Genomic DNA, 26,191 nt, shown 5'->3' with positions numbered 1-26,191 from the left:
TGAATAGGTACCTAAATGAAATTCGTTTAAAGAAAAAATCTTACGGTCACGAAACTTGGTCAAAGCATGAATATGTTAACAATTGCAAACGTTTAAAATGAGCCTTGAGCGCGATTTGCACTAACCCAAAGGGGCCCGAACAAAAGACCCCGTGGGGACGGAAGCCCTAAAAAAGAAATCGTGTAGACTTGCGCTGCATACCTCGATTTTCTTAAAAACCTCTCATTTTCTTATGAATCTATATTAGTCGGCTAATTTTGGCGCTTTAACCCAGTATGGGTTATATGTTATGTTGTAATTAGAAAATATGCGTAACTACTTTCATAAATGTAAGTGATTTACAACTTGATAAATTCTTATTTTTTAAAATATAAAGTTAACCATTATTAAGCGTCATAGAATTTTGACCAATGAAATACTTACTGCCTACTACAATATGTAACACGAAATAAAACGACAAAATTAAAATTTAATAAAATAAAATAATGAATACAACAATTCTTAAAACTCGTCTAGTCTCCTTCATCGCCACCTTCTTCCTCCTCATCAAACTCGCCTTCCTCTTCGGCAGTTGCATCTTGATACTGCTGGTATTCAGACACCAGGTCGTTCATATTGCTCTCCGCTTCAGTGAACTCCATCTCATCCATACCCTCACCAGTATACCAATGCAAGAATGCCTTGCGTCTAAACATGGCCGTAAACTGCTCCGAAATCCGCTTAAACAACTCCTGAATAGCCGTCGAATTTCCAATAAACGTAGCAGACATTTTCAGACCACGTGGTGGAATATCGCACACAGCTGTTTTCACATTGTTTGGAATCCACTCAACGAAGTACGATGAATTCTTGTTCTGAATATTCATCATTTGCTCGTCCACTTCCTTCATCGACATGCGTCCTCGGAAAACGGCAGCAACTGTCAAATAACGACCGTGACGAGGATCACACGCAGCCATCATATTCTTCGCATCAAACATTTGCTGCGTCAGCTCTGGTACTGTTAAAGCTCTATACTGCTGACTGCCTCGAGATGTTAGAGGAGCAAAACCTGGTATAAAGAAATGAAGACGAGGGAAAGGTACCATGTTGACAGCCAATTTCCTTAAGTCTGCGTTCAATTGACCTGGAAATCTGAGACAAGTTGTAACACCAGACATAGTTGCAGATACTAAATGGTTCAAGTCACCGTATGTTGGTGTAGTTAACTTCAAGGTTCTGAAGCAAATGTCGTACAGAGCTTCATTATCAATGCAGTACGATTCATCAGTGTTTTCTACCAGCTGGTGCACAGATAGCGTGGCATTGTACGGTTCGACGACTGTGTCTGACACTTTGGGCGAAGGCACTACGCTAAAGGTGTTCATGATACGATCTGGGTATTCTTCTCGAATTTTTGATATAAGCAAAGTTCCTAAACCAGCGCCGGTACCACCTCCAAGCGAGTGCGTCAATTGGAATCCCTGTAGGCAGTCGCAACCTTCAGCTTCTTTCCTTACGACATCTAGTACTGAATCAACTAATTCTGCACCTTCTGTATAGTGTCCTTTCGCCCAGTTGTTACCAGCACCTGACTGTCCGAAGACGAAGTTATCTGGGCGGAAAATCTGTCCGAAAGGTCCTGACCGGACAGAGTCCATCGTACCCGGTTCGAGATCGACCAGAATCGCTCGCGGCACATATTTACCTCCGGTCGCCTCGTTATAGTACACATTAATACGCTCCAGTTGAAGGTCGGAATCGCCGTGGTATGTGCCAGTTGGATCGATGCCATGCTCGTCTGATATAACCTCCCAGAACTGCAAGCGAACGATTTATGTTACTGCACGGTAATACAAGAACTAGATATAGTTCATAAATATTGTGCGATCTATTTTTGCTATACAAGTAATAAACAACAGGGCGGTGTGTTTCCACAGATTTATTTATTTATGGAAAATTCACAGCTTAGGATATAATTGACTTCTAATTATTACGTTTATGCCAATTACGAGTCGTATATGGCTGATTTACTGTAATAAAATTTCTATGTAAAATACGTTATGTAAATTACGTTTTTATATTTACCTTTGCACCAATCTGATTTCCACACTGCCCCGCTTGTATATGTACGATTTCCCTCATCTTAAGTAATATTAAAACTTAAATAATCTTTCCTTGAAAAACCCGACTGAAATCAAACTTCAAGACCAACTAGACAGATAGACAAAACAAATGCCTCTATTCGAAACTTTTCATATCGAATTCGAAGCAATTTAAAATTTCAAACATATTCCTTTTCGGAGCAACCTGCCAATTTGAGTATGATAACTTTTTGTGTACGAATAAGTTTTTAACTGTTTTTACTTTATGTGTTTAGTAAAATTGGTGAAGTTTTCGTATATAATAATCATCTAATTATTTTGAATTGCCAATTTTGCCTGTTGTAGGTAATTCTTGCAGTATATATATCAAATATATCTATTGATTGTCTATGGTTAGTAGGGCGTTAGTTGTTTCATTACATGTACATACTGGCATTATTTATTTATTTATTTATACTTATCAGCGTCAGTTTTAAGGCCTAAAGAAAATTGACCACCTGAAATTCGTAGCACATTTCTATCGTATGCATGTGCATTCTGGCGATAAACGGTGAGCTCCAATCAGTATTTTGGCGAACCAAATTTGGGACTGATTTGTTAATATCGTCTAGTGATTGCCAATTTGCAAACGTATGGATGTAACAATTTTAACTGGCCAGTTTTATATTATTCATTATTTATGATTGCAAAATGAATTATTACGATGGTTTTTTTATTTATGCGAAAACACTACCGGCCCGCTCCGGTTTCGTCCGTGGTACATCTTTACGTTTTCTCTGCATAAGAACCATCCTATTACTTCAAGGAATATTATAAAAAAAAGAAATTATTAACGAAATCGTTTCAGCCGTTCTCGATTAATGCGCTTACCAACACTTTTTGCGATTCATTTTTAGTATATAGACAATGAAAAAAGATATTTGATATCCCTTTTAAGTTGATTATATAATTCTTGATTGATTATTTTTGAACCGATTCGAAGATATGATAAACCCTCTGCGCCTTGTAAGGACAAAACAAACATATTCACAATTATAATTGATACTAATTGTAAAACTCGTAATTGGCGTATTGTATCATAGATATAAGTAGATTAAGTCAAACTGTAAGCTGTGTAGTTTTCAAATAAATAAATAAATAAATAATTCGAATCGATTTACTATAAAGGCAAATAGATACAAAGCATACCTGCAGCCAAATTCAGTTAATATTAAGAGCTAGCGCGCAAGAGCAACTTTTGTCTCAACAACTATTTTGTCTCTCTCATCAACTCCATGGGCTAGTAAGAAAGTGCGCGCACGTAGCGACGAAACTTCCCATACAGTTGATGGGAGCGACAAAATGGTTGCGGAGACAAAAGTTGCTCTTGCGCGCTAGCTCTAAAGCTGAATAGTTTGTTTGTTTGAACTCGCTAATCTCAGGAACAACTAAGTAGTCCGATTTGAAAAAATATTTCAGTGTTAGCTGTAGCCCCATGATAGCCCAGTTAGTTATCGAGGAAGGTATATATCATCACGTTAAGAACAACAAGAGCGGAGCAGCAATGCGGGTGAAACTGCAGGGCACAGGTAGTATAATATCATACTATTCTAGTCACATGTACAACAAGTACATGAACGAAATTGTAGAATATAAAAGAATTAAGAGATGGATAAATAATTGTATACTAATTGTAACAACAAACATAATTGGTTTCTGCCAAGAAACAAATTATATTTGTTGTTCGAGAAAATGGAAAGCAAATACAAAATATTTCACATTTCCGTCCTTGTGTTTGGATGATTACAATCTTTCTTCCATTTCTTTTTAATAATAAATTAACCCTTTTCAGTACGTGTGAACTGTTTCCCTAATTACTTAATGGGTAATGGAGCTGCCTTTGAATATTGTATGAGTGTCCAAGAGATAAGAGGAAAAAGTTTTTGGCTAATTATATAGAGCTGTTATTACTCTTGCGTACACCTTTTTTGTTTAGAGCAGTAAATTAATGTTTAATTTTGTTTGGATATTGTGAATTAAGTCAATTTTATATGAGGAAATCAATTTCATATTATTGTGAAATTGTTTTAAAATGCAATTAGTGTACCTATGTATTATAATAATAATTTGCTATGATTGTATACGCGAACATTACGCTACAAGAGATAACTAGATATATATTTTAAATCTCAGTTCACATAACTAATAAATTAGTAGTATGAAGTAACACTGAAAGCTTTACTAAAATAAAACGCAATTTTTATTTAAAAAAATACTGCAGCCATTCTAAAAACGTAACAACTCTTAATAAATCTGCAATTAGCTGAGAGGGCAAGTTTAAAGTAGACGGATCTCGCAAAGCATCTGATGTGTAAATGATCTCTTTTCCTTTCCAACTTATCATAAAGCCGTATGTTTGTCTCATTCACTCTGACCTTTATATTACGTTAGGACCCTGCAGTAAAACTTTTTATAACTTCTAGTGATTTGAACAAATATTTGTTTTAGATTTTTTGTATTTTATTTACTTACTTAGTTGTTTGCAGAGGTATTATATCGGATATTTAAGGATATAAGCCTAATAATGGAGAGTAATTTTATGTATAGAAATATATTGGCAGTAAATTAAAGGTAAATTATACAATAAAGTTAGCTATAAAGGGCAAAGCGAAGGCATTTGAATACGAAGAAAATATAAAATGTATGTATCGCAAACAACTCTATCTTTCATATATGAAAATATAATTATCTGCCTCTATATGAAAAATATATTTAATAAAAATCTCTTCAGACAACTACAAAGCTTCACAAATTCTCATATTTTTGGTAGCACAACTGCTACTTAGTTACCTACTGCACACTTGATTACTAGAAACAGAACGTAACAAAAAGTTAATATCTATTAGCAAAAACGTACTCCCAATCCACATTAACTGGATTACATTCTTGTAACGACAAATCAATAAGTTAAACAGGAAATACGACATCCTCAAGCCTCCGAATGAGACAGGGGACTTCAATTATGTAGAGCATGACAACGCAGTTACGTATGAAGAGCTCAACTGTCAATTCTAATTGATTTTGGTATATTTGTGGTCTGTTCATAGCGATTGGATTGAACTTCATATTACGCCCACTTAATATTTTAAGTGTGATTTTAAGTATCTAGCATTTGGAACTTATTTCAGTTTTATAAACTAATCAGTTTTATTTGAATTTACCAGGTTCAATATCTAATCCTTATTTTATCTTTTGTGGTTATTATTTTCTTTATGGATTTGCAATTATAATGCATACTAATAATTCTAATATTTAAACCCAAATTTATAAAATCAACTTAATTGAACCAAAAAAAAAAGTAAACGTTGCGGATTATTTTCTTTCTAGTAGAAAACTTCACTATATGTAAGTACTAAACAGACCAAAAATTTTGCGTAAACCTTGCTAAACAGACCATAAATTTTGTTCAGTGAATTCATTTTTCACTTTTACACATAATAGAAAGGATATTCACGAGTCACATAGGAGAGGAATAACGAACGAGCCTCTTATCATATTAATTCATCTAATGCATTCGCACTGCTGCCAAAACCTGTATCGAGTTGGTATCGAGTTGGCATCGAGTTGATATCGAGTTGGAATCCATATTGGATTCCAGCATTATAGAGATAGGATCGCATTAATTTGAACGTTTCGATGGATAATGTTTTTATAAATGCTTTTTGATTACGTGTGGGGTTTTATTTTGTATTGTATTGTTTTGATAGTCAGGGAAATTGCGTTTAATTAAATCCATACTAATATTATAAATGCGAAAGTAATTCTGTCTTTACTCAATACTCAATCACGCCTTAACTACTGAACCAATTTGCATGAAATTTGGTATAGAGATATTATGATACCCGAGAAAGGACATAGGATAGATTTTATCCCGGAAATCCCACGGGGACGGGAACTATGCGGGTTTTTCGTTGACTGCGCGGGCGATGCCGCGGGTGGAAAGCTAATGGAAATTGGTGTATATTCGGGGTGGAAATTTGGTGTATATTCTTCTAATATATTTGAGGACAAATATTTCAGGACAATTTTAACACACGGCACGATCTGATCCCATACTAAGCTTTGTTATGGAAACCAGATGGCTGATAAACATACATATATAATTTTAAATACTTATATTTTATTATAAAATTGAAAACGGCAGTCATTGTGAAAACGTGGAGCCTAACACTTAATATTACTTATTCATAAAAAGCTTAAAATTACAAAAAGATAGATTTAGCAAAAATCTCGGTTAGTCCTCATTTTATTTTACATCAGATAAAACCAGCTTTTAAAGAAATTGTTAAAAAAATTATCGTTTTGTAAACTCGAAGAAGTAGCTCATCTCGTCAAATTGTATTTTATTGGCTTGCGTAAATAAATCGTTTTTTCCAAGAAATACTCTGTGAAATGATGCCGTGAAATAAAAACAAATCTTACGGTTGTATTAAAGTATCGCTTTGAACTGGTAATCGTATCTTATTACCTAGTTTATTACTTGAAATTTCTAAGATATACCTAATTCAGTAAATTGGTGAAAAGCGCTTTTTATTTATTTCAAAATGAGAGTCATTATTTTTATTGTTATTTAAGTAATCGTTAATAATCTAAAATAATAAAACTAAGTAGAACCAGATACCATTTAGAGACTTAAACTAGGCACACTCTAAAGTTCATAAATAAAATATGTTACATTTTTTATTAAATTAAAACTAAATAATCGTATGCACTATTTATTATTTTATATTTTCTATAAATGAAATATTTAATTGTAAATAAATTAACCAAAAGTGGTAACTTTAGACCTCTGACATTAAAGTTATTGTTTAAAATGACTGATTATTTTAATTGACTCTAACGTAAAAGCCCCTAATGATAACAGCTACTTGAATAATTGATTGGAACGACGTTTAGACGTTTTGTGTTATTATCTAACTGAAATTAACCAACAGGCGACGTAATTAAGGCTTAAATTATTAATTTAATCGATGTCTTGATCATTTGTATCGACGTCATATAATAAAATGAATATTTTGTTTTTTGTACAGTTATAAAAATAGATAGAAGATAGAGCACGTTATTTGAGTATGTAGGTAATCACTTTCATAAAAAATAATTAAATGTCGTACAAATGCATCTTGCAATAAATATTTATTTCATTTTCAATTGACCGGTTGGTTTAGTTGCTAGCGACCGCTTACGATTGGTTCGATTCCCACTCAAGGCAAGTATTTGTGTAAAGAACATCGATGTTTACTCTGTGTCTGGGTGTTAATTATCTATATAAGTATATATTTCAAATTATATATGTATGTTTATCAGCCTGCTTTCGCCAAGTCACGAAGTTTTTGCCGTGACAACGTCTTATAATTCGATAGAGCCGCCTGCACGCACGAAAAAACATGACTCATGCGGCGTTACCTCGCTCTGAGGCGTTCCATGTAAGGCTTGAAGTGCGAGCGAGAGCGCGGAACGAACGACAATGAAGCACAATCGGACGTTGTCACGTTCAACTATCGTCAGTAAACCGACTTTACAGACAACCAATTTTTTCTCTAAAGTCGATATTTCAAAACAATAAGTGAGTAGTAGTAAATATATTTATAAAAAAATTCTTCCAACATTATTATCATTGAAAGTGTTCCAAAACATAGAGGGAAGTACATTTATTTATTCAAATATCGTGTATTTACATAACTATTGTGTATTCGAGTTAACGATTGTTTACAAACATGTTTCGATAAAGTTACAGGTTGAGAAATTGATTTCTGTTTACTTTGAGAGCGAGTTTTTCAGGTTGTTATTTTAATAAATATGCGAATCGATTTAAATATTTATTATTGAAGGAAATTTGTGAAGAAAATAATAACAAAGTATGCTTTAATACTGTTGTAGGCAATAATTCGACTAATATTATAAATGTGAAAGTTTGTGGATGTTTGTTACTCTTTTACGAGAAAACCACTGAACGGATTTTGATAATACTTGTACTTGTAATAGTACTTGATAGTTCTTGGCAGTGATACATCACTGCCTGCCTTTCTTTATTATATGGTATAATCTTTACAATGAAAACCACTAGAATTACATTAATAAATTAGTTATTTTGTCATTTTATTTATACCTAAATGACTCTACAACTTTCCATAACAGATATTTTAATAATTGTAGCATATTGTTTTACACGTAAAATCTTAACATATTTTAAACCTTCATTACGGATTATAAAATCTAGGATCATTATTTCACATAATGTTAGAATAAGTATTTACTATTTTAACAAATTATGAATGTACTAAGCACACGATCTCGTAAGTACTCTTTTTAAATTTCCGCAATACACATAGCTATAAAAAAAATCGAGATTTTACGTATCCTTTAATACAGTTTTATTAAACAAAATATCCCAAATACACCGCGAAAGCGGATACTGTGTTAATAAACAGTGATAATTAATTTTTAATTCAACCATTTACAAGTATTTGGTGTAAGGGTCCGAATCAGATTAATGTTTGCCGGAATTTTGTTTAACTTTGTTATAATAAATACATTGAATTTAGGATTACGGATACACAAAAGTATAAAGACTTATAAAAGAATGGACAAATTTGTAATATAGTGCTAAAAAAAGTTCAAACTTTCCAAAATAACCATAAGATAATATAATTCACCACAACTCATTAGTTTTGTTAAACATATTTTAAAATCGTTCGTTACACCAATTGTAAAGGCAATCAATTAGTAAATATTAAAAATTAAACGTGCCTTGAAATGTTCAATGTTTTTATTGAAGATTGAAATTATAAAAAGCAATGTAAAATCAAATGTATTAAAATAACAAGAAAGAAAATGTTGAAAGAAGAAAATGAAATTTTGTTAGAAAAAACATTATTAAGTGAAACTGTTTTAATACCGCGCTTTCGACACATTTTAATTAATTGATTTAATTTTATAAATAACAGGAATTCTTAGATAATATGTTTTTAACTATAACCGTAAATATCTACCCATTTATTTCAGACCTTGTTTTAAATTTGACACTACCACGCAATCCATAAAAATAACTCCGTTTAAATATTGGCACGTATTTTTTTAACCAAATTTTCGCGTGCGGAGATATTAAAATGCATAGAAAATATATTGCTGTTTAACTTAAATAAATATGAGGAATAAATATTTCTTCAGTGCTGTTATTGCCGAAACAAAATGTTTATTAAATGGTAGGAAAATCGCAAAAATTCAAGACGTAAAAAATATTTCAATAATTGACTTTAATCTAGAACATTTTTTATATGTATCATAATAAGCATGTTAATAATATATTTCCGTAAAAATTGTTATTTTATATTATCAGGTTGACACCATGGCTATCATGGCATTGGTTTAATTCCCGTAACTCAGAAATAGGTACTACTTCTACCAGTGTATATTATGTTTTGCTTAGCTACTTTTGCAATGTTATGAGAAATGAATTAATTTATTCATATAATTATAAAAAAAGAAGCAGCTATTTGGATTGATGTCGTTAATTTTATTCAGGTAACACGAGAGTGAAGTCATGACGTAAAGCTAGTCTATAATTTAAAAATGAATCCCAAAATGTGTTGGTAAGCGCATAACTTTAGAACAGCTGAACCGATTTCTTTAATTCTTTTTTTTATTATATTCCTTGAAGTACGAGGCTAGTTCTTATGTAGAGAAAACGTGAATATGTACCACGGGCGAAGCCGGGCGGACCGCTAGTTACATATAAAATAAGACTTACGTCACTACAAACTGCCGCAGGTATATTCGATTCAAATTATACACTAATACCTTTTTTCTAATAGTTTCAGGATTATTAGTCGACTTGATTTTTGGCTTCTCACTCACTCATAGTTCGTAATAGCCCCGCATTGCGGTTAACTTTATTTAAGCGATAATAGCCCTTAAGCCCTTCTTAATACGAAGTAAATAAATACATTATTCTCTAAGTCCTCAAAAAACAAAAAGGTCAGGTCACGCACGATTCCGTGACGTGGTTGGGACGTTAGGGTGTTTGCACACGATGGGATTTGATTAAGCGATTATAATCGTAATGGTCATGTGAATTAAAGCTAGAATTGTGCACGCGTTGGTGATAATATTTTAATTGTATTTCGATGCATATAATCTGGGGAGCTTTGACGAATATTTTGCACGATAAGTTTTAAGATATCAAAATTTATAATTTTTTAAGGTAAATTTGCGACATCAAAACCCATTACAATGAAATCAACTGAAGATACCAACACAAAATAATATAAAAAAGAGCGTGTGTGCCAAGCACACGTGTCAGAAGTCAAACTTCTTTGGCAAGATTCAACGATACCAAAATCCACGCCTTACTCAATGACGTGACCACAGAGACGTGACGGTATTGCCATGACGCGACCTTTAAATTTTACTCTTAACGCGCCTAAAGAAGTTTCACTTCAAAATTAAATTCCCTAAATGTCCACGTTCTATTTGTTAACATACAGTAAAAAAATCAAATAATAAAAGCATAATTTCGAACCATCAAGCGTGTATTGAACCATGATTCATATCAGGTAATAAATCAAAGTTAGACTAGTCATTACTGACGAAAATATCAAAATCACAACACAATAATATCATGTGAAAGTTATGAAAAGCAGTCCGATTGTATCGTTACTCATAGTTATTTAATTGATGACTAAATGTGCGTGTAAAGTTTTTTATTTCAATAGTGTGCTTCGCGGTTTTACCCGCAGTGCTTCGCTCTGGTCTTAGCGAGATGATTTTTAGTCTATATCCTTCCTCGACAAATGGGCTATCTTACACCGAAAGAATTTTTCGGACCAGCAGTTTCCGAGAGCGCGTTCAAACAAACAAACAAACTCTTCAGCTTTATAATATTAAGTGTAGATTTCATAACATGTCAGTGCTTCAGAAGAGTTGTGATATAGATAATATTAAATACAGCTATAACCAGGATGGCCAAAGAGCACCACATAATATAAGTATAGTTATATTTCTCATATAAGGTCTAATAGGGACGAGATAATTATCTAACTTCAAACTTTGATTGGTTATTGAAAGTTTCCTAATGCAAGGATGCAATATAACCGCAAGAATCCATAGCGAGAAGTAAGATGCTATGTATATTTGCGTTTAATATTATTGCGTTTAATTGCTTATTGTGCGGATTTCAACAATTATATTATACTGAAAGCAGAGGCCGGCTTTATCAATAATGTAATGAATTATCCGTTCCAGGCATTGCGTATGGCACATAGATGAAGTTAAGTTTTATAAAAAAGACCTTTAAACATAATTCTCCTAGCTCTTAATAATTCGGCATCATCATCATCAGCCCAGTGTTCCCACTGCTGGGGCACGGGTCTCCTATGAGGGCACAGGTCATAATCCACCACGCTGGCCAAGTGCAGGTTGGCAGATGTCACATGTCGTCGAACTTTTTGATTCTTCGTCATGTCGGTTTCCTGGTCTCGAACCCCGGACTTATCGTGTAGGTCTCAAAACTGAGCCACCACTGCTTCTTAAATTCGGCAGCATGTGGCTAAATCTACAACCGTGCTTTCGATAAATCGTGTTCAATACGATATTTAAATTCAAAGCTGAAGACGATATATTTTATTTGTACACACATAGTATGTTTGCAAACAATCCTAGATATATTCTAAGAGTATTCCAGCTTTTAAATCAGGGAATAGTAATATATTCAGGTTCGAATAAAAGTTGAAAATGCGACGATATGTCAGGGAAACACCTGCGCCCCTGTTTTCAGAGGACATCTCGATTTTAGAGAATTCTTTATGGTACAACTATTTGTACGTTTAACTTTTTGATGCTATAACGTAATGATCAAATATACTAAGGTATGTGAAAAAATTTAAAATACATGATCAAATATAATGAAATGACAATTTTTGTTAATAATATAAAAATTTAATAAATATCTAATGTTTTTTTTCTAATGAGCAATATTAATCAGCAAGTTTTTTTGTATCTTCAAAGAAAGCTATTTATTTTAATTTTATGTATTTTCAAAGAAAGCTATGTGTTATGCAAAATATTTATTGATTAAAATTTCTATTTCAATAAGAATATTACTGTTTCTATGTAGGTACACAAAAAACAGGATCAATATGCCAGTTGTAATTAACCTCAAATGTTAGTATAGGGTTCCGTACCTAGCAATAATATCGGAATAGTGAATAGTCAGCGCCTAAAAGTTTATATTTCATTAGATGAATTCCGCTTGGCAACGAAAGGTTAGTTATATGTTAACCTTAAACCTGTTTTTGCAAAATTTCTATGGGAATGTGTTTTCTTTTTATTTTAACACACAAGACACATAAGTATTTTTGATACTTCCTTTAGAAAGTAAATAACACAAAAAAATTTTTCGGCACTATCCACTAATGCCGAAAATTTTATATTAAAAACGATGAAAAAGGAAAACAGAGCTTGATTCTAAAAATATGTAAGCAAATATTAATGTATATGAATTGGTATACTAACTATACTAATATTATAAAGCTGAAGAGTTTGTTTGTTTGTTTGTTTGAACGCGCTAATCTCGGGAATTACTTGTCCGATTTGAAAAATTCTTTCGGTGTTAGATAGCCCATTTATCGAGGAAGGTTATGTATCATCACGCTAAGACCAACAGGATCGGAGCAATGCGGGTGAAACCGTGGGGAACAGCTAGTATATATTATATACCTGCATAACTATCTATTTGTATGGTTTGACTTCTTACATAACTGATTCTCCAAAAAACATGTACTATTCAAATACAGACAGATCCGCAAACAAAAGCCAGTCCAAACCTTACATAATAACGAAGTACAATACATATGCGTGTCTTGCGGTCTGTCCGCACGAATTACTGCATTAGACCAAGTACTGGCTACGTGCTAAAGTGGCAGTTGAGCTATTTGCAAACATATGACATTTGCTACTATTTTCTGTATCTTTCCGTCCGCGGCTTCGCCCGCTTTGTGTTAAACCTAATAAATTGTACTAAAACCTTACACGAGAATCACTTTATCAATTAAAAAACCGCATCAAAATGCGTTAAGTAGTTTTAAAGATTTAAGCATACATACTTAGATGTTAGTATAGTTTATAGTTTTCTTGTTTCTCTTGCTCAAAAAAGGAGGTTATTGATTTCGATGTGCTTTTTTTTGGTTTGTTACTTTACGACCGCCTTATCGAAGGCTTGTAACTCGGTTAGTTTACAGTTGCGTTTTCTTTTCGTTGAATATACGTAGTATTACTCGTTTTATAAGAGACTAGCTTTTCACCTGCGCCTTCGCCCGCGTTTACAAAGAAAAACACATCTTTAGTTGGTTGCCTTGAAGAAATCACTTATAAGTGATAAGGCCGCCATCTGTGCTGTGTCTTCTTTTAGTATAAGTTTTCTTTTCTTTTTGTAATTTTTGTTGGCAGTACAATAAAGAATTTAAATAAAATAAATAAATAAAAACCCGCATAGTTCCCGTTCCCGTGGGATTTCTGGGATAAAACCTAGCCTATGTTACTCGTGGATAATGTAGCTTTCGAATGGTGAAAGAATTTTTAACCCGGCGTCATTGAGGTTGGGTCAAAATGACCCGGCTTGTTTATAATTTACAATATCTTTGTAATTACGTGCACGATTGTGCTGTTTTTGTAGTAGCTGGAGCTAATAATGTACATTAAACGTTTTGGAAGTGAAATCCTTTCTACGTCGAGTGTACTGGGAGCTACACGCGTGTATTTTCGAAAAAGGTAAATATGACCCATCCTCACAATTGATGTAACAATTTCGCGCCATGGCTAAGTTATCGATTTTTACTGTTGTGTGTGATTTCTTGGTGTCTGCAAACATTTTTTTTGCTTGTTTCTGTGAATTTAATGTTTTTGTTTGTCCAACAGGTACTTATTATAAAATAGGTACTATAAACGGTTAGAATAGAAAATATCACGTATCATGGCGGGTTTAGACTCTTGTCTGACTCAGACTTACCTTATTATGATGATGAAGAAGAAGAAGAGGATCATGTTAGAGTGCGGAGTGTGTTTCAAGCGGAGAAAAGCGAAAACCCGAAATCAATACCTTTTACAATAAAACTAAATATGGGGTTGATGTCGCTGATGAACTTTGTGCCTCATATAATGTGAGTCGTAACTCCAAAAGGTGGCCCCTGACAATTTTTATGCCATGTTGGACACACTGGAATTAATCCTCTTATAATACGTTGCATAAATAAAAACAAACCAAACTATAAGTGACGTAATTTTTTGAAATACTTAGGTCTTGCTCTGGTCTTAGAACATTTGAAAATTCGCCAGGAATTGATCGATTGCAATGACAAATGGGCAAAAGAATCAGAGTATTTATTGGTGGATCATCAGAGGAGCCACCTGCAATTCCCGCAAAAGATATTGTTAAGTGTGTCCGGAAATAAAAATAGTAAAACAAAACATTTTTGTCAAGCTTGCCCTAAATTTATTTGCCCTGAACGCATCATGGCTTTCTGTATTAATTTCATTTACAATGAAGATTCTAAATAGCTTTGTTAAAGTTTTTTTCTAATACATTAGACTTAAGTTTATAAAAAATGCTATTTGTAACCAAAATTACTGGTTATTAGCGTAGTAATTACATGAAAACGTAAGAGGTCTATATTTTGTTCCTATTTTTATGAGTTTATGTCAAAGTTGATTAAAGTGAATAAAACGTTGGTTAATTACTATTTTTATTTTATTTTATCAAAACCAGAATACCTATAACCTATAATAATAACACAGAATACTAATTTTCTCAAAAAGTTTAAAAATAACAACTATAAAATATATGGGTAATATTGACCCACCTCAACGTTCGCGTATCTGTTTTCTACCACAATGACGCCGGGTTAAAATCGGCCCAGTAGTTTATGAGCCTATTCATTACAATCAAACAAACAAACAAAGTTTTCCTCTTTATAATATTAGTGTAGACTAATATGTCTGATTTATTTAGGAAAACACCTATATAAGAAGAATAAATAATAGATAGCTTTCTTGTGAACTTCTATTTCGTTAATTGTTCTTTCATGAGTAATATTATTCGTAAATTGTGAAATGACAGGGGCCTTCTGAAACCACAGTCCAAATTTATACGCTCGAAATAATTCTTGGTTCGAATTATTATAATTTTGATATTTTGACTGCATTTCATACAAAGTTATAAATAATGTTCTTGATATAAGGATATTTTCGTTATAGCATCAAACGGATGTAAATAAGGTTAAAATGTGAGTAAAAATTGATGTGATTGAGTTCATTCCAGTTTGTAGTATATACAAATTTCTGTTTCGTTATTTTAAGAAAGTGAATTTAATCATCTTCTCATAAATAACGTTATTAAATTAGAATAATATCGATTCAAACGCTAAACGCATCACAATTCAAACTAAATGAAGCGATATGATTGGTTTTTAACCGACTTCAAAAAAAGGAGGAGGTTATCAATTCGGCCGGTATGTTTTTTTATGTATGTACACCGATTACTCCGAGGTTTCTGAACCGATTTACGTGATTCTTTTTTTGTTCGATGCGGGATGGTGTCGAATTGGTCCCATAAAAATTTTATTCGGATAGGCCCAGTAGTTTTTATTTTATGAGCATTTTTGTCTGTATTGTACAAGTCTATATACAGTTATATAGACTTGTTACAAACACATTCATTACGAACACAGCCATACCGTCATAAGACGATAATATTATCACTGTACAGTGTACAGAGTAGTCTCCACTCACCCGCAAATTTTTAACTTTTTTTTGTCAAGGTGCACAAGTTTATTAATATTAACACTATTGAATTAGAATAAGTGAATTGTAAAATTCTTTTGAAAATAAAAATGTTCCTTAACCTAAAACTACATTCCTCGCTACACAATTACACATCCTCGCACATTATTGGTGTAAAAGCACCCTTAGTTGCACCAGTGCATATTGATATAAACAAATCAATACTTTATAAAAAAAAACAAACTACTTACTGCTATATTTTCATCCTCATACACACATGTAAATAAAGATCTTGATATAAAAATATAATTAATACAGGCTTGTAACCGATCGCGCATACACGATTGTGGCCGTGTTCTGAACTGGGTCACTGTGACGTCATAACCACAGTGCATGCCCTGTTTCCAATACATGTTTATATATTGGCGAAGTTGGTAAAGAGCTTTAGTTGGAGCAGTGAGCATAACCATGTACTGCTGAGGCTTATCAAGATCACGCTTGAATAATATTCGATAAATCATTTTTGAAAAGGTGTACTTACTTACTTAGTTACCTACAATACGAGTACCTGTAATATTTATTAAATTTTTTACTTGAATTTTCTTTCAGAAGGATTAATTTCATTCAACTTTTAATTCTTTGTTGAGTTCACTTAAAACTGTATTGTCTTTATTCTGGTTGTAGTTTCAACGAAATTTTTAACATTCCAGGATCATATACCAAATACGTACTGCAGTACCAAGTTTATTGTCAACCATTAAAAGAACCACACACGTATGTACACAAAGCTCAAATTTGCATTACTGCAAACATAGGAATCATGTTTACTGGCTGCGATAAAACTTCGTGCTTTTCGTAGAACTATTCGCATTAACATCTTTTCATTTGAAGACAAATCTCGGAACTCCCCCTCCCCTCTTACTTCACCCCCCCTGCCTCCAAGTCCGCATAAATTCCGGATTTATATGGATAAGCGCGAAACCCTATTAGCAGACTTGAGACGATTTATGTTTTTCGCGTTTGAAACCGACTGGATTTCCGAATTTTCTTACTTTTTTCTCAAATAAGTTCCCCTTTATACTCGATAACATTTGTAATGCTAAACTTGTGTTTGCAAGCGATTTTGTGGTGATTCTATGCTATTATTCGATTCAGTTATTTCGTTTGAATAATATTTAAAAGTTTTATTTTTCGAGAGGCGTTTGAAACGATCTTATATCTTTAATTTGTTGTATAATTTTTTACATTGATCATATAACAATGTATTTTAAATTTTAATGTTTTATCTGTGATGTAAAGAAACGTTGGTAAATCAAAAAAATAAAATTTTCTTTTAAATACAGTATAATGAGTCTTGTGAAAATAAATAATCATTTAATATTCTCTTTGCTTTGATTGTTTTATATTTATAAAGAATTCCTGCTTAATTATAACAAATGCATACCTTATTCCGGGTCTAGCAGCGATTTTTATATTTTATCCAGATGTGACAAGTAACAGATGTAACATATGAGCTGCGACCCATATACACACCTATAAAAGTGCACCAAATATTCTCTTTTACAACCAGTTAAGGAAAAAGGGTAACACTATGAAGCGGGTTAACTTGGATGATATAAAAATGTAAGAACGTAAGTTACCTGTAAACTTCTGTTACGGTACTGTGCGATTGGAACAAGTTTTAGATTTACGAGTATCGGGCAAGTTCTGGAGATTCATTCACTGATAGCGATACGTACGAGCATCATTTATCTTGGCTCTTGAACTTTCTGCTCTCCTGGTAACGAAAGCTATATTACGTCTGTTCTTGATATTTGGCTAAAGGGCAAATTTAATTGGAACTTCGTATTTTACGTCGTTTATACCGTGCTTTTCATTTTATAAGATAAAAACACATGTACGTGTTTTAGTTACGGAATTCTTGAAAGTGTACACATCTGAAGAATACTTGAAGAATAGCGAGAGATTACCGACATATTACAAGTTACAACAACTGGCGAAAAATTCGTATTCTTTACATTAAGAACGATGATTTCACATCTCCCGTCAGTGAAGAGGTGTTTGCAATCATAGTTTTGTAAAGTTAGGGATGTGTGTTAAAAGATGAAGCGAGAGAAAGAGCTTATATAATAGAAGAATAGAAGAATATAAATAATAGAAGAATAATGTACAGCAGCTTACGTATACAAAAATCGATTCAGCTCTGTATTCTTTTATAAAATAACCACGTTCGTTATTTATTCTACAAACGTTTGTAGACGCCCTTATCTCTAGTCACGTAGGAAGTCTTTAAAAGGTTCTTCCGAAATTTTAACTCGTTTCGCTTTTTAAGTCTAATGAGTTTCAAAGGGATGTATAAATACTTTTTTCTGTAACAAGGCTTGATATTTAGTCAAGGTTTTCATATGTAGGCATGGATGAGAATTCTGTAAGATCATAATTATATTATGTACATAAGCTGTTCTAATCTAAATTATTGTGGCATACAGTTATCACTACATAGTATAAAACAAAGTCGCTTTCTCTATCCCTCTGTCCCTTTGTATGCTTAAATCCTTAAAACTACGCAACGGATTTTGATGCGGTATTTTTTAATAGATAGAGTGATTCAAGAGGAAGGATTTAGTATATAATTTATTAGGTTTAAGACAAAGCAAACGAAGCCGCGGGCGGTAAGCTAGTTATTAATAATGATAAAAAGTCTTGTTTCCATTATTTGCTTTCCAAAACTCCTGACAGATTTAAAGTCATTTTTTTCATTACAAGTACTTAAACAATTTTACTTTCGATTTATGTGGAGTAAGAGTCCTTAATAATGTACATAATTTAATAAACAAATATACGTAGTTTACACACTAGAATATACATATAATATATGTATAATATGTATGTGCTGCCAGAAATTAAAGAAAGCAACCATTCCGTCAGATATAAATGTTACGCCGATCTTCATTATTACAGTATTCATGTCTTAATTACCCATCCTAGTTAAACTAACTTGTCCGTAGCTTTGGGAGTTAGACTTAAAGCTAAACTTAAGGCTACTGGAGAGACAACGACTTATTAGGTTATCATAATTTAGGGTCGGTTATAGAAAACTAGTCACGGTTTGGATTTAGGTCAAATGTAATACCTAAATAGTATTATACCTAATATAAAATACCTAAATGGTATTAAATTTGACCTAAATCCAACTACTAATTAGATGTTTTTAAATTTCATATATAAAACATATATAGCTACTAGCTTACCACCCGCGGCTTCGCCCGCTTTCTTTAAAATGATTTGAGATTTAAACTATCCTATCTCTCAAGTTGGATCGAACTGCACATGGTGTGCGAATTTTATTATAATCGGTTAAGTGGTTTAGGAGTCCATTGAGGACAAACATTGTGACACGAGATTTATATATATTAAGAATAAGATATATTTATTAATGTTGCTGTAGTTTTTAATTAAAAGTAATGTCGATTTTGGACTACAAAAATGGCTTATTCATCCAAATTCAAATTCATTTATTTATTGCTTAAAACGTACATTGATGTTGTTTATGAATAGTGTTAAATAGATACTTAATTGCAATGTTAAACACGGCTAAATTACTATCATGAGTAACACTGCTAAGTGCTAACTATTTCCAATATTATTTATGCATAGTAAAATTAGTAACACTAAGATCCACAGCATCAAAAGAAAACATAGTGTTTCAGACTGCAGTAAATGGATAATAAATATAGAAGATAATTTCAAACAAATAAGACAAAGGGTTGAAACTAAGCGAAGAAAATTTCTTTTATATCCTTTAACTATACTCGAGATAAATCTTGGAAAAAGTACGCTCGGAAAATAATAAGGCAGAAAGGAGATATTTTAAAGCAAATTATCTAGCTAAGTATTATATAAGTCGAGAAAAACTGTTAAATACTTTATCTTTACAGAAATGGCAGAACTAACTCATTATGCTAAGGATTATAAAATGTGGAATTGCAATATTTTTAGTTTTGTGACATCACTAGCTGTGCCTCACGGTTTTACATGCAATGCTCATTTGCATTAGTTTAATGATACATATAGCCGTGCATATAGCTAATAGCCTTATTCGATAAAATATGGGCTATCTAACACGGAAAAAGTTTTTCAAATCGAACAAGTAGTTCTCGAGATTTGCGCCTTCAAGCGAACACACTTTTCAGCGTTACATTAAGTCGATATAGTTTTTGCTTGAAGCACATATTAAGTTTTTTTAATTGTAATTTTTTGTAAAAAAGAACGCATATTGTTGATATATATGAGCAAGTTATGGAGTCCCAATCTTCGAAATTGTGAAAAATGCGCCAAAGCGTTCAACGAAATCGTAGCCAAGTAAATAACATTACCTCACATAGAGATGATATAAAATACACAAAGAATCTTCAAATTCACAGTGACCGTTCGATGGAAGTGCCTCAGTTCGTTTGATCTTGTTAAGTCCCATTTTATTGAAGCTCCTCGAATATAGTGGGAAAATCTCGATTCAAACGGTTATAATATTGTTATTTACCCTACAGTAGTCGCGTGGTCGACACGTGTAATCCAGTGGTACAAAAAAGCAAATTTCTAAAAATCGAATAGCTCCAGATATTTCATCCTTCGTGTACTCTAAGTTGAATAATTGCCGCATATACTCAGTGCAGCGCGCAGAGTCGGGTGCACGTGGTTGTGCAACAGGAGCTTCGCAAAATTCGCGGTCTACGTACGTATGCCACGCGACCAACTACGTAAGTTTTTTGTTGTGACTGTTTAATTTATTTTTTACAAATTATTATGATTTTAAAAATAATGTTACAGACTTATGAATTATTAATTTTTAATTATAGACAATAGACGAAAGAGACTGATCGTGCTCGTGACTGAAGTGCTACGCAAATGCCATGCAAATGCCATGCAAGTGGCATGCAAATGCCACTTGCATGGCATTTGAACATTTTGTTTTCGCTAAAATGTACTAAAAATTTACGGATTTCGGCATAAAACATTTGAGTGAAAATCTATTACAATTTTTGCTTCCGAACGTTCATCGCTTTACATAATTTATCAGTAACTCAGCAAGGGCATGCAAGGGTCAAGGTCCGGATCTGAATAAAATATTGGAAAATGTTATTTACTGAATTACGATGATAATAATCTGTTTAATGAAGATTTTAACGTCTTTAGAGGGGATTTATTTGATTTTTAATTGAAACCGCGCGGTTACGCGAATTAAGCTACGATTAAAAGCGCTTAAAGTTTTTTTTTACAGCTGTACCTAGTTATTCTATAAGGTACCTAAATAACTGCTGCCAAGTATTCGATTCAGTTTTTTTTTCGTGATAGGGTAACAAACATCCATCAACCTATTCTCACAAATTTAGATAGATAGATATAAGACTGCATTGTGAAAAATAATTTAATTACTAAATTTTTATACATTGCAGTTCATATTTATTTATTAAAAGTAATATACATTTCAGATTCCTGAACAATTCCATAATTATTATCTATCATAAAATGAATGAATGAATGAATGAATGAAAAATTCTCTACTGCACACAAAAATACAAGAATACAAAAAAGAATAATACAAGTATTCTCATAAAATATTCTCTCCGATTTAATAACACCTTAACAAAATTCGATTAAACTACAAATGAAGATCAAATATATAGCGATGTTCTGAAATAACTAGATTGCGTATATTGGAGGCAATAAGAAAGGAGATAAATCAGTTAGAGCGGTGAGATGTGGAGCCAGTTTGCAGTTGCCAATTCTCTCGGTCGTAACGAAAATTATAAGAAACTAACGCCTTTTCGGAGGTAAAATGTAAAAAGTTAGCGTTTTTGAAGATTTCAGTGAGGACAAAAAGCTAGAAAAAAATTTTACCATTTCGTACATTCAACAAATATAAGGAATGCTACTTGATATAGCTATTATAAAAAATAATACCAACCATCAAGCTAATCAATAGCAAAACAAACAAAAACATGAATTTATCCATTCCGTAGTAAGGCGAACAAACACTCATTTCTTTTAAAAAAATAATAATAATAATAATAAATTCTTTATTTGAGAACAGAAATACATGTGTACATATGCAATTAGATTTTGGGATAACTTACATATAATTAAAACATAAACCGTAGGTTAATTGCGCTATTTAAACAATGTCTCCTATACTAGGGAATGTCCTGTGTTACAGGAGACATTTATCCGTCCGTTGATACAAATGATATACCTGATTATTGTAACAATTCTATACTATGCAAGTATCACTTTAGCCAAAGATTTGGTGAATTTAAAAAATATACTCTTTAGGAAAAAAAAAAAAAAAAAAAGAGAAATTGAACTAAAAATCTAAAAGAATTTAAAAGAAAGGATATACGTATTGAGTGTGTGTGTGTGTGTGTGTGTGTGAGGTAGTGTTCGTGTGTGTGTGTGTTTTCTATTTTGTAGTTTGGATTAAATAATATAGTGATCTAACAAGTGTTCACATTCATCATAATTAAGATCTAGAAGGTAATTAGTTAGGTTGGACTTACATTGTAATGTGTTCATGTTGTGTATATTAAGTGTCTTATTTAATTTATTATATAGATGAGCACTTAGGAATTCGTAATGTCTTTTTGCAAGCTTAGTATTTGTATATAAGACTGGGCATATCGGCGGGGGTCGCCTCTTATCTGGGAATTTACTTTTAGTTGCGGGAAGGCTTTTATGCTTCTTCAACATTGCCCGGAGTATATACATTTTGCGCACTGTAAGTACCTTAAAGTCAGTGTATACTTGTTTCGTTGGGTATCTGAAGGGTTTGTTGAGAAGAGATTTAATCACTGCTCTTTGAGCTCGTTCAGCTTGTAGAATATTGTTTTTCGGAGCACCTCCCCAGACAGTGATGCAGTAACCAATAATTGATTCGCATAATGCGGTGTACACTATTTTAAGAACACCTTTATTCGCAGGGATCCGTAATTTTTTAAAAACAAATATTAACTTACGTATTCGCGAAGAGATGGCTTCAAGGTGCTGTTTCCAGGAGAGGCAAGAGTCTAACCAGACTCCGAGATATTTTACCGAGACGGCTCTATCTATGGATATACAATTGCAGGTATTTACTCCATCGCACGAGTGGGCTATAATTTTGAAAGAAGGTTCAGGTGGAATAGCAGATGTTTTACTGGCAAAGGTAATAAATTTAGATTTTTTAATATTTAAGGTCAGGAAGTTTGAAGAAAGCCAATTTTGAACAACACTTAAAGCACCTTCCGCTCCTTTCTTTGCCTCATCCCAGTCACGGCCACTCACTAAAAGTACAGTATCATCAGCATATGCTATGATACGTGTAGAAGGATAAGCAAGTTGGCAAAGATCGTTAACATATATTTGAAAAAGGAGCGGAGATAGTAAACTCCCTTGGGGTAAGCCAAATTCCAAACATTCTTCAGTGCTGATATGACTACCAATCTTAACGGATTGAGTTCTATTCGAGAGGAAATCTTCTAGTAGTTTGTAAGCTGTTCCCCGGATACCAATTCGCTCGAGCTTTTTTAGTAGGATAGGGATAGAGATAGTATCAAAAGCTTTGGACAAGTCGAGGAATATGCCAATACACTTAAGTTTGTTGTCGATATTTTTAACTAAAAATTCTAGAAGTGCAGCGACTGCATTTTCTGTTGACATGCCCTTTCGGAAACCAAACTGATTGTCAGCGATGATTTTATATTTCTCAAGGTAGCTATTCATGTTCTTGTATATTATTCTTTCTAAAATTTTGGAGATAGCAGGCAGTACTGAAATTGGTCTGTAATTATTAATACTATCTCTATCCCCAGCCTTGAAAACCGGATGTACGATGGCCTTTTTGAGAGCTGTAGGAAAAATACCCGTAGTTAAAGCAAGATTACAGATGTGTGTGATGGGAGGTACTAGTTTAGGTCTAGTAGCGTTAAGTAATTTGGGGGTAATGCCATCCCACCCAGGGGCACTATCAATGCGGAGGTTACTTACTATACCATCAACTGTATTTTCATCGGTCTCCAAGAAAACGATCGAATTAGGCATTGAGCAATTTAGACTTAAGTTTGTAAATTTGCGTTGACTTGTTGCATCTATTTTATTTGCCATATTTTTTTCTACGCTGGCGAAGAAGCTATTTATAGTATTAACTGATTCCAGGGGGTTACTATGCATGTTGAGAAGTTCAGTGCATGATGAGGTACATGAATCCTGATCTAACACGTTACGGACAGCTCCCCACATTTTTTTAGTGTCCTTACCGGCCTCGACGAATAATTTTTCTTCGAACTCCCGTCTTACTTTTTTGAGTAGGTTGTTGCAGAAGTTACGGTAACGTAAGTATGTTAATTTTAAAGTAGTATTTTTAGGGTTTTTATTTGATTTATAATGCATCCTGTCTCTATTGCGTATACATCTGAGAAGGCCAATTGTCATCCACGGTTTTTTGAGTCTAAGCTTAGAGGGAATAGGTCTAAGTATAGTATTCTTAGTCAAAATAGGCGAAAGTAGGTGGAGTAGTCTATTCATGGCTGTGTTAGCATCCGTACAACTGAGAACACTCGATAAATCGCATTGTTGAATATCATGAACGGTTTCTGTAAAATTTAAGTGGGGACGATTAAAGTGAGTGATTTTATTAGTCAATTTTATTTCTAAGTTCAATAGTAAAGCCGAATGATCAGTTATAGATGTTTTTAGTATAAGAGATGTGGGAACATAGGTTGATTTTATAAATATATGATCTAGACAATTATCTAACCGAGTTGCGAGGTGGTGAGCTGGAAGAAGCCCATGCGAGGCCATAAAGTTTAAGTAATGATTTGATCGATGATCACAGTTATTTGGAGTTATATTAATGTTCAAATCACCAATTAATGAAATATTACTAAATTGTTTATAATTTATTAAAATGCAATCTAAGCTGTCTAAAAAATTGTCTATGTTTTTATGGCATGGGGATCTATATATAGCAACTAATATAATTTTATTGTATATATTGCATACTAGGCCACTTGCATCAGTGAGATTCGGTTCATGAACATTAAAATTTAAAGAGTTTTTGATATAAAGGACTACTCCATCATTTTTATTTATGACTTTTGATGTGTGGACTGAGGTATATCCCTTTATTTGAGGAATAATAGAAGACTTTTGCAGCCAACATTCTGTTAAAATGATTACATCTAAGTTGATTTTCATCGCTACGAGTAGGCAAAGTAAATCGTTGAAATTTTTGGTAATGCTTCTAATATTAATGTGCATTATGTTAAACGAGCTTTCAGTAAGATTTATATATTTTGAACATTGTTCTGGAAAGCATGTATATGAAGAGCAGACAATGAAATTGTCCAACTCATCGTTTATATCATTTACAGGAGCCATTGAGTATAGGTAATAGACTTAATAATAATTGACTGTAGGAAGTGATTTTGTTTTGGAAAGCTAAGCAATTTTTACTTAAATATACACGCGATGAGTTATGTATGGAGATAAGGAGAGAGAATGTGTTTATTGAAGTGCAAGTCTTATGTGTTAAATTAGTGCGAGAGAACCGATAAATGTTATTAAATTTTAAACAAGGTATAGAGTGAAGAGGGTGGTATAGTTTAACATTATGTGTTTTTTTGTTTGTATGTGTGTTAAGTAGTGAGTGCAAGTATGCTGAAGTTATAAATGGGAAATAAAAATGTGTTTTTAAATTGTATATGTGTGTAATCCTTTCTATATAGATATTTTTAATTACATTAATTATAACTATTATAATGAAATATGATCGATTTACAAAGGTTATGCTGAATACACAGGTTATGTATACGACATTATATACTACAAATGCTTCAAAAAATTTGGGATATAGTCATTGATTAGTATTGTTTAGTAATTGTAACTCACGCAATGTTTGTTCTGTCTTAACGAGGATTTGTTTGGCGCCTGGCATTTTTCTTAGAAATATATTTCCATTTGTGGTCCAACAGAAATTGTAATTATTATGTTTTGCAAATTCCTTGGCAGCAAGAAACAGCTTTCTCGAGCTAGCGTAAAGGTGTTCCGATACATATATGGGGCGATCTTCTCCCGGCAAGCCGATACTATGAGTAGTAAGGCGATGATCTTTCGCATGTTTTTTATTGAAGGTTCTTAGGGAGGTAACAATTTGATTTTTTAATTGCACGTTACTAAGCTCGGCGACGATGGGTCTAATGGTTCCTGTTTTACCTGGTAATCGATATACATCCCGGATATTTGTTTCAACCAGCGTCACGTCGACT

At 32.9% G+C, this 26,191-nt stretch overlaps 2 protein-coding genes across 2 annotated transcripts in view; both read right to left on the bottom strand.

Moving 5' to 3' along the window:
• LOC123703519 overlaps nt 1-26,191 on the bottom strand; it is a 173,174-nt gene that overhangs the window by 52,089 nt on the left and 94,894 nt on the right. The gene's annotated exons all lie outside the window — the stretch shown is intronic.
• Nucleotides 459-2,201, bottom strand: LOC123703516 (tubulin beta chain). The gene is made up of 2 exons (XM_045651557.1): nt 2,068-2,201; nt 459-1,799 (listed from the first exon to the last, which is right to left on the bottom strand). Exons 1-2 carry the CDS (start codon nt 2,122-2,124, stop codon nt 513-515), a joined length of 1,344 nt encoding a protein of 447 aa, XP_045507513.1. The 5' UTR covers nt 2,125-2,201; the 3' UTR covers nt 459-512.

Source organism: Colias croceus, chromosome 26 (assembly GCF_905220415.1).
Source record: "Colias croceus chromosome 26, ilColCroc2.1".
Taxonomy (NCBI): Eukaryota; Metazoa; Arthropoda; class Insecta; order Lepidoptera; family Pieridae; genus Colias; species Colias croceus.
Note: the sequence above shows the minus strand (reverse complement) of the source record. Positions and strands in the feature narration are given on the sequence as shown.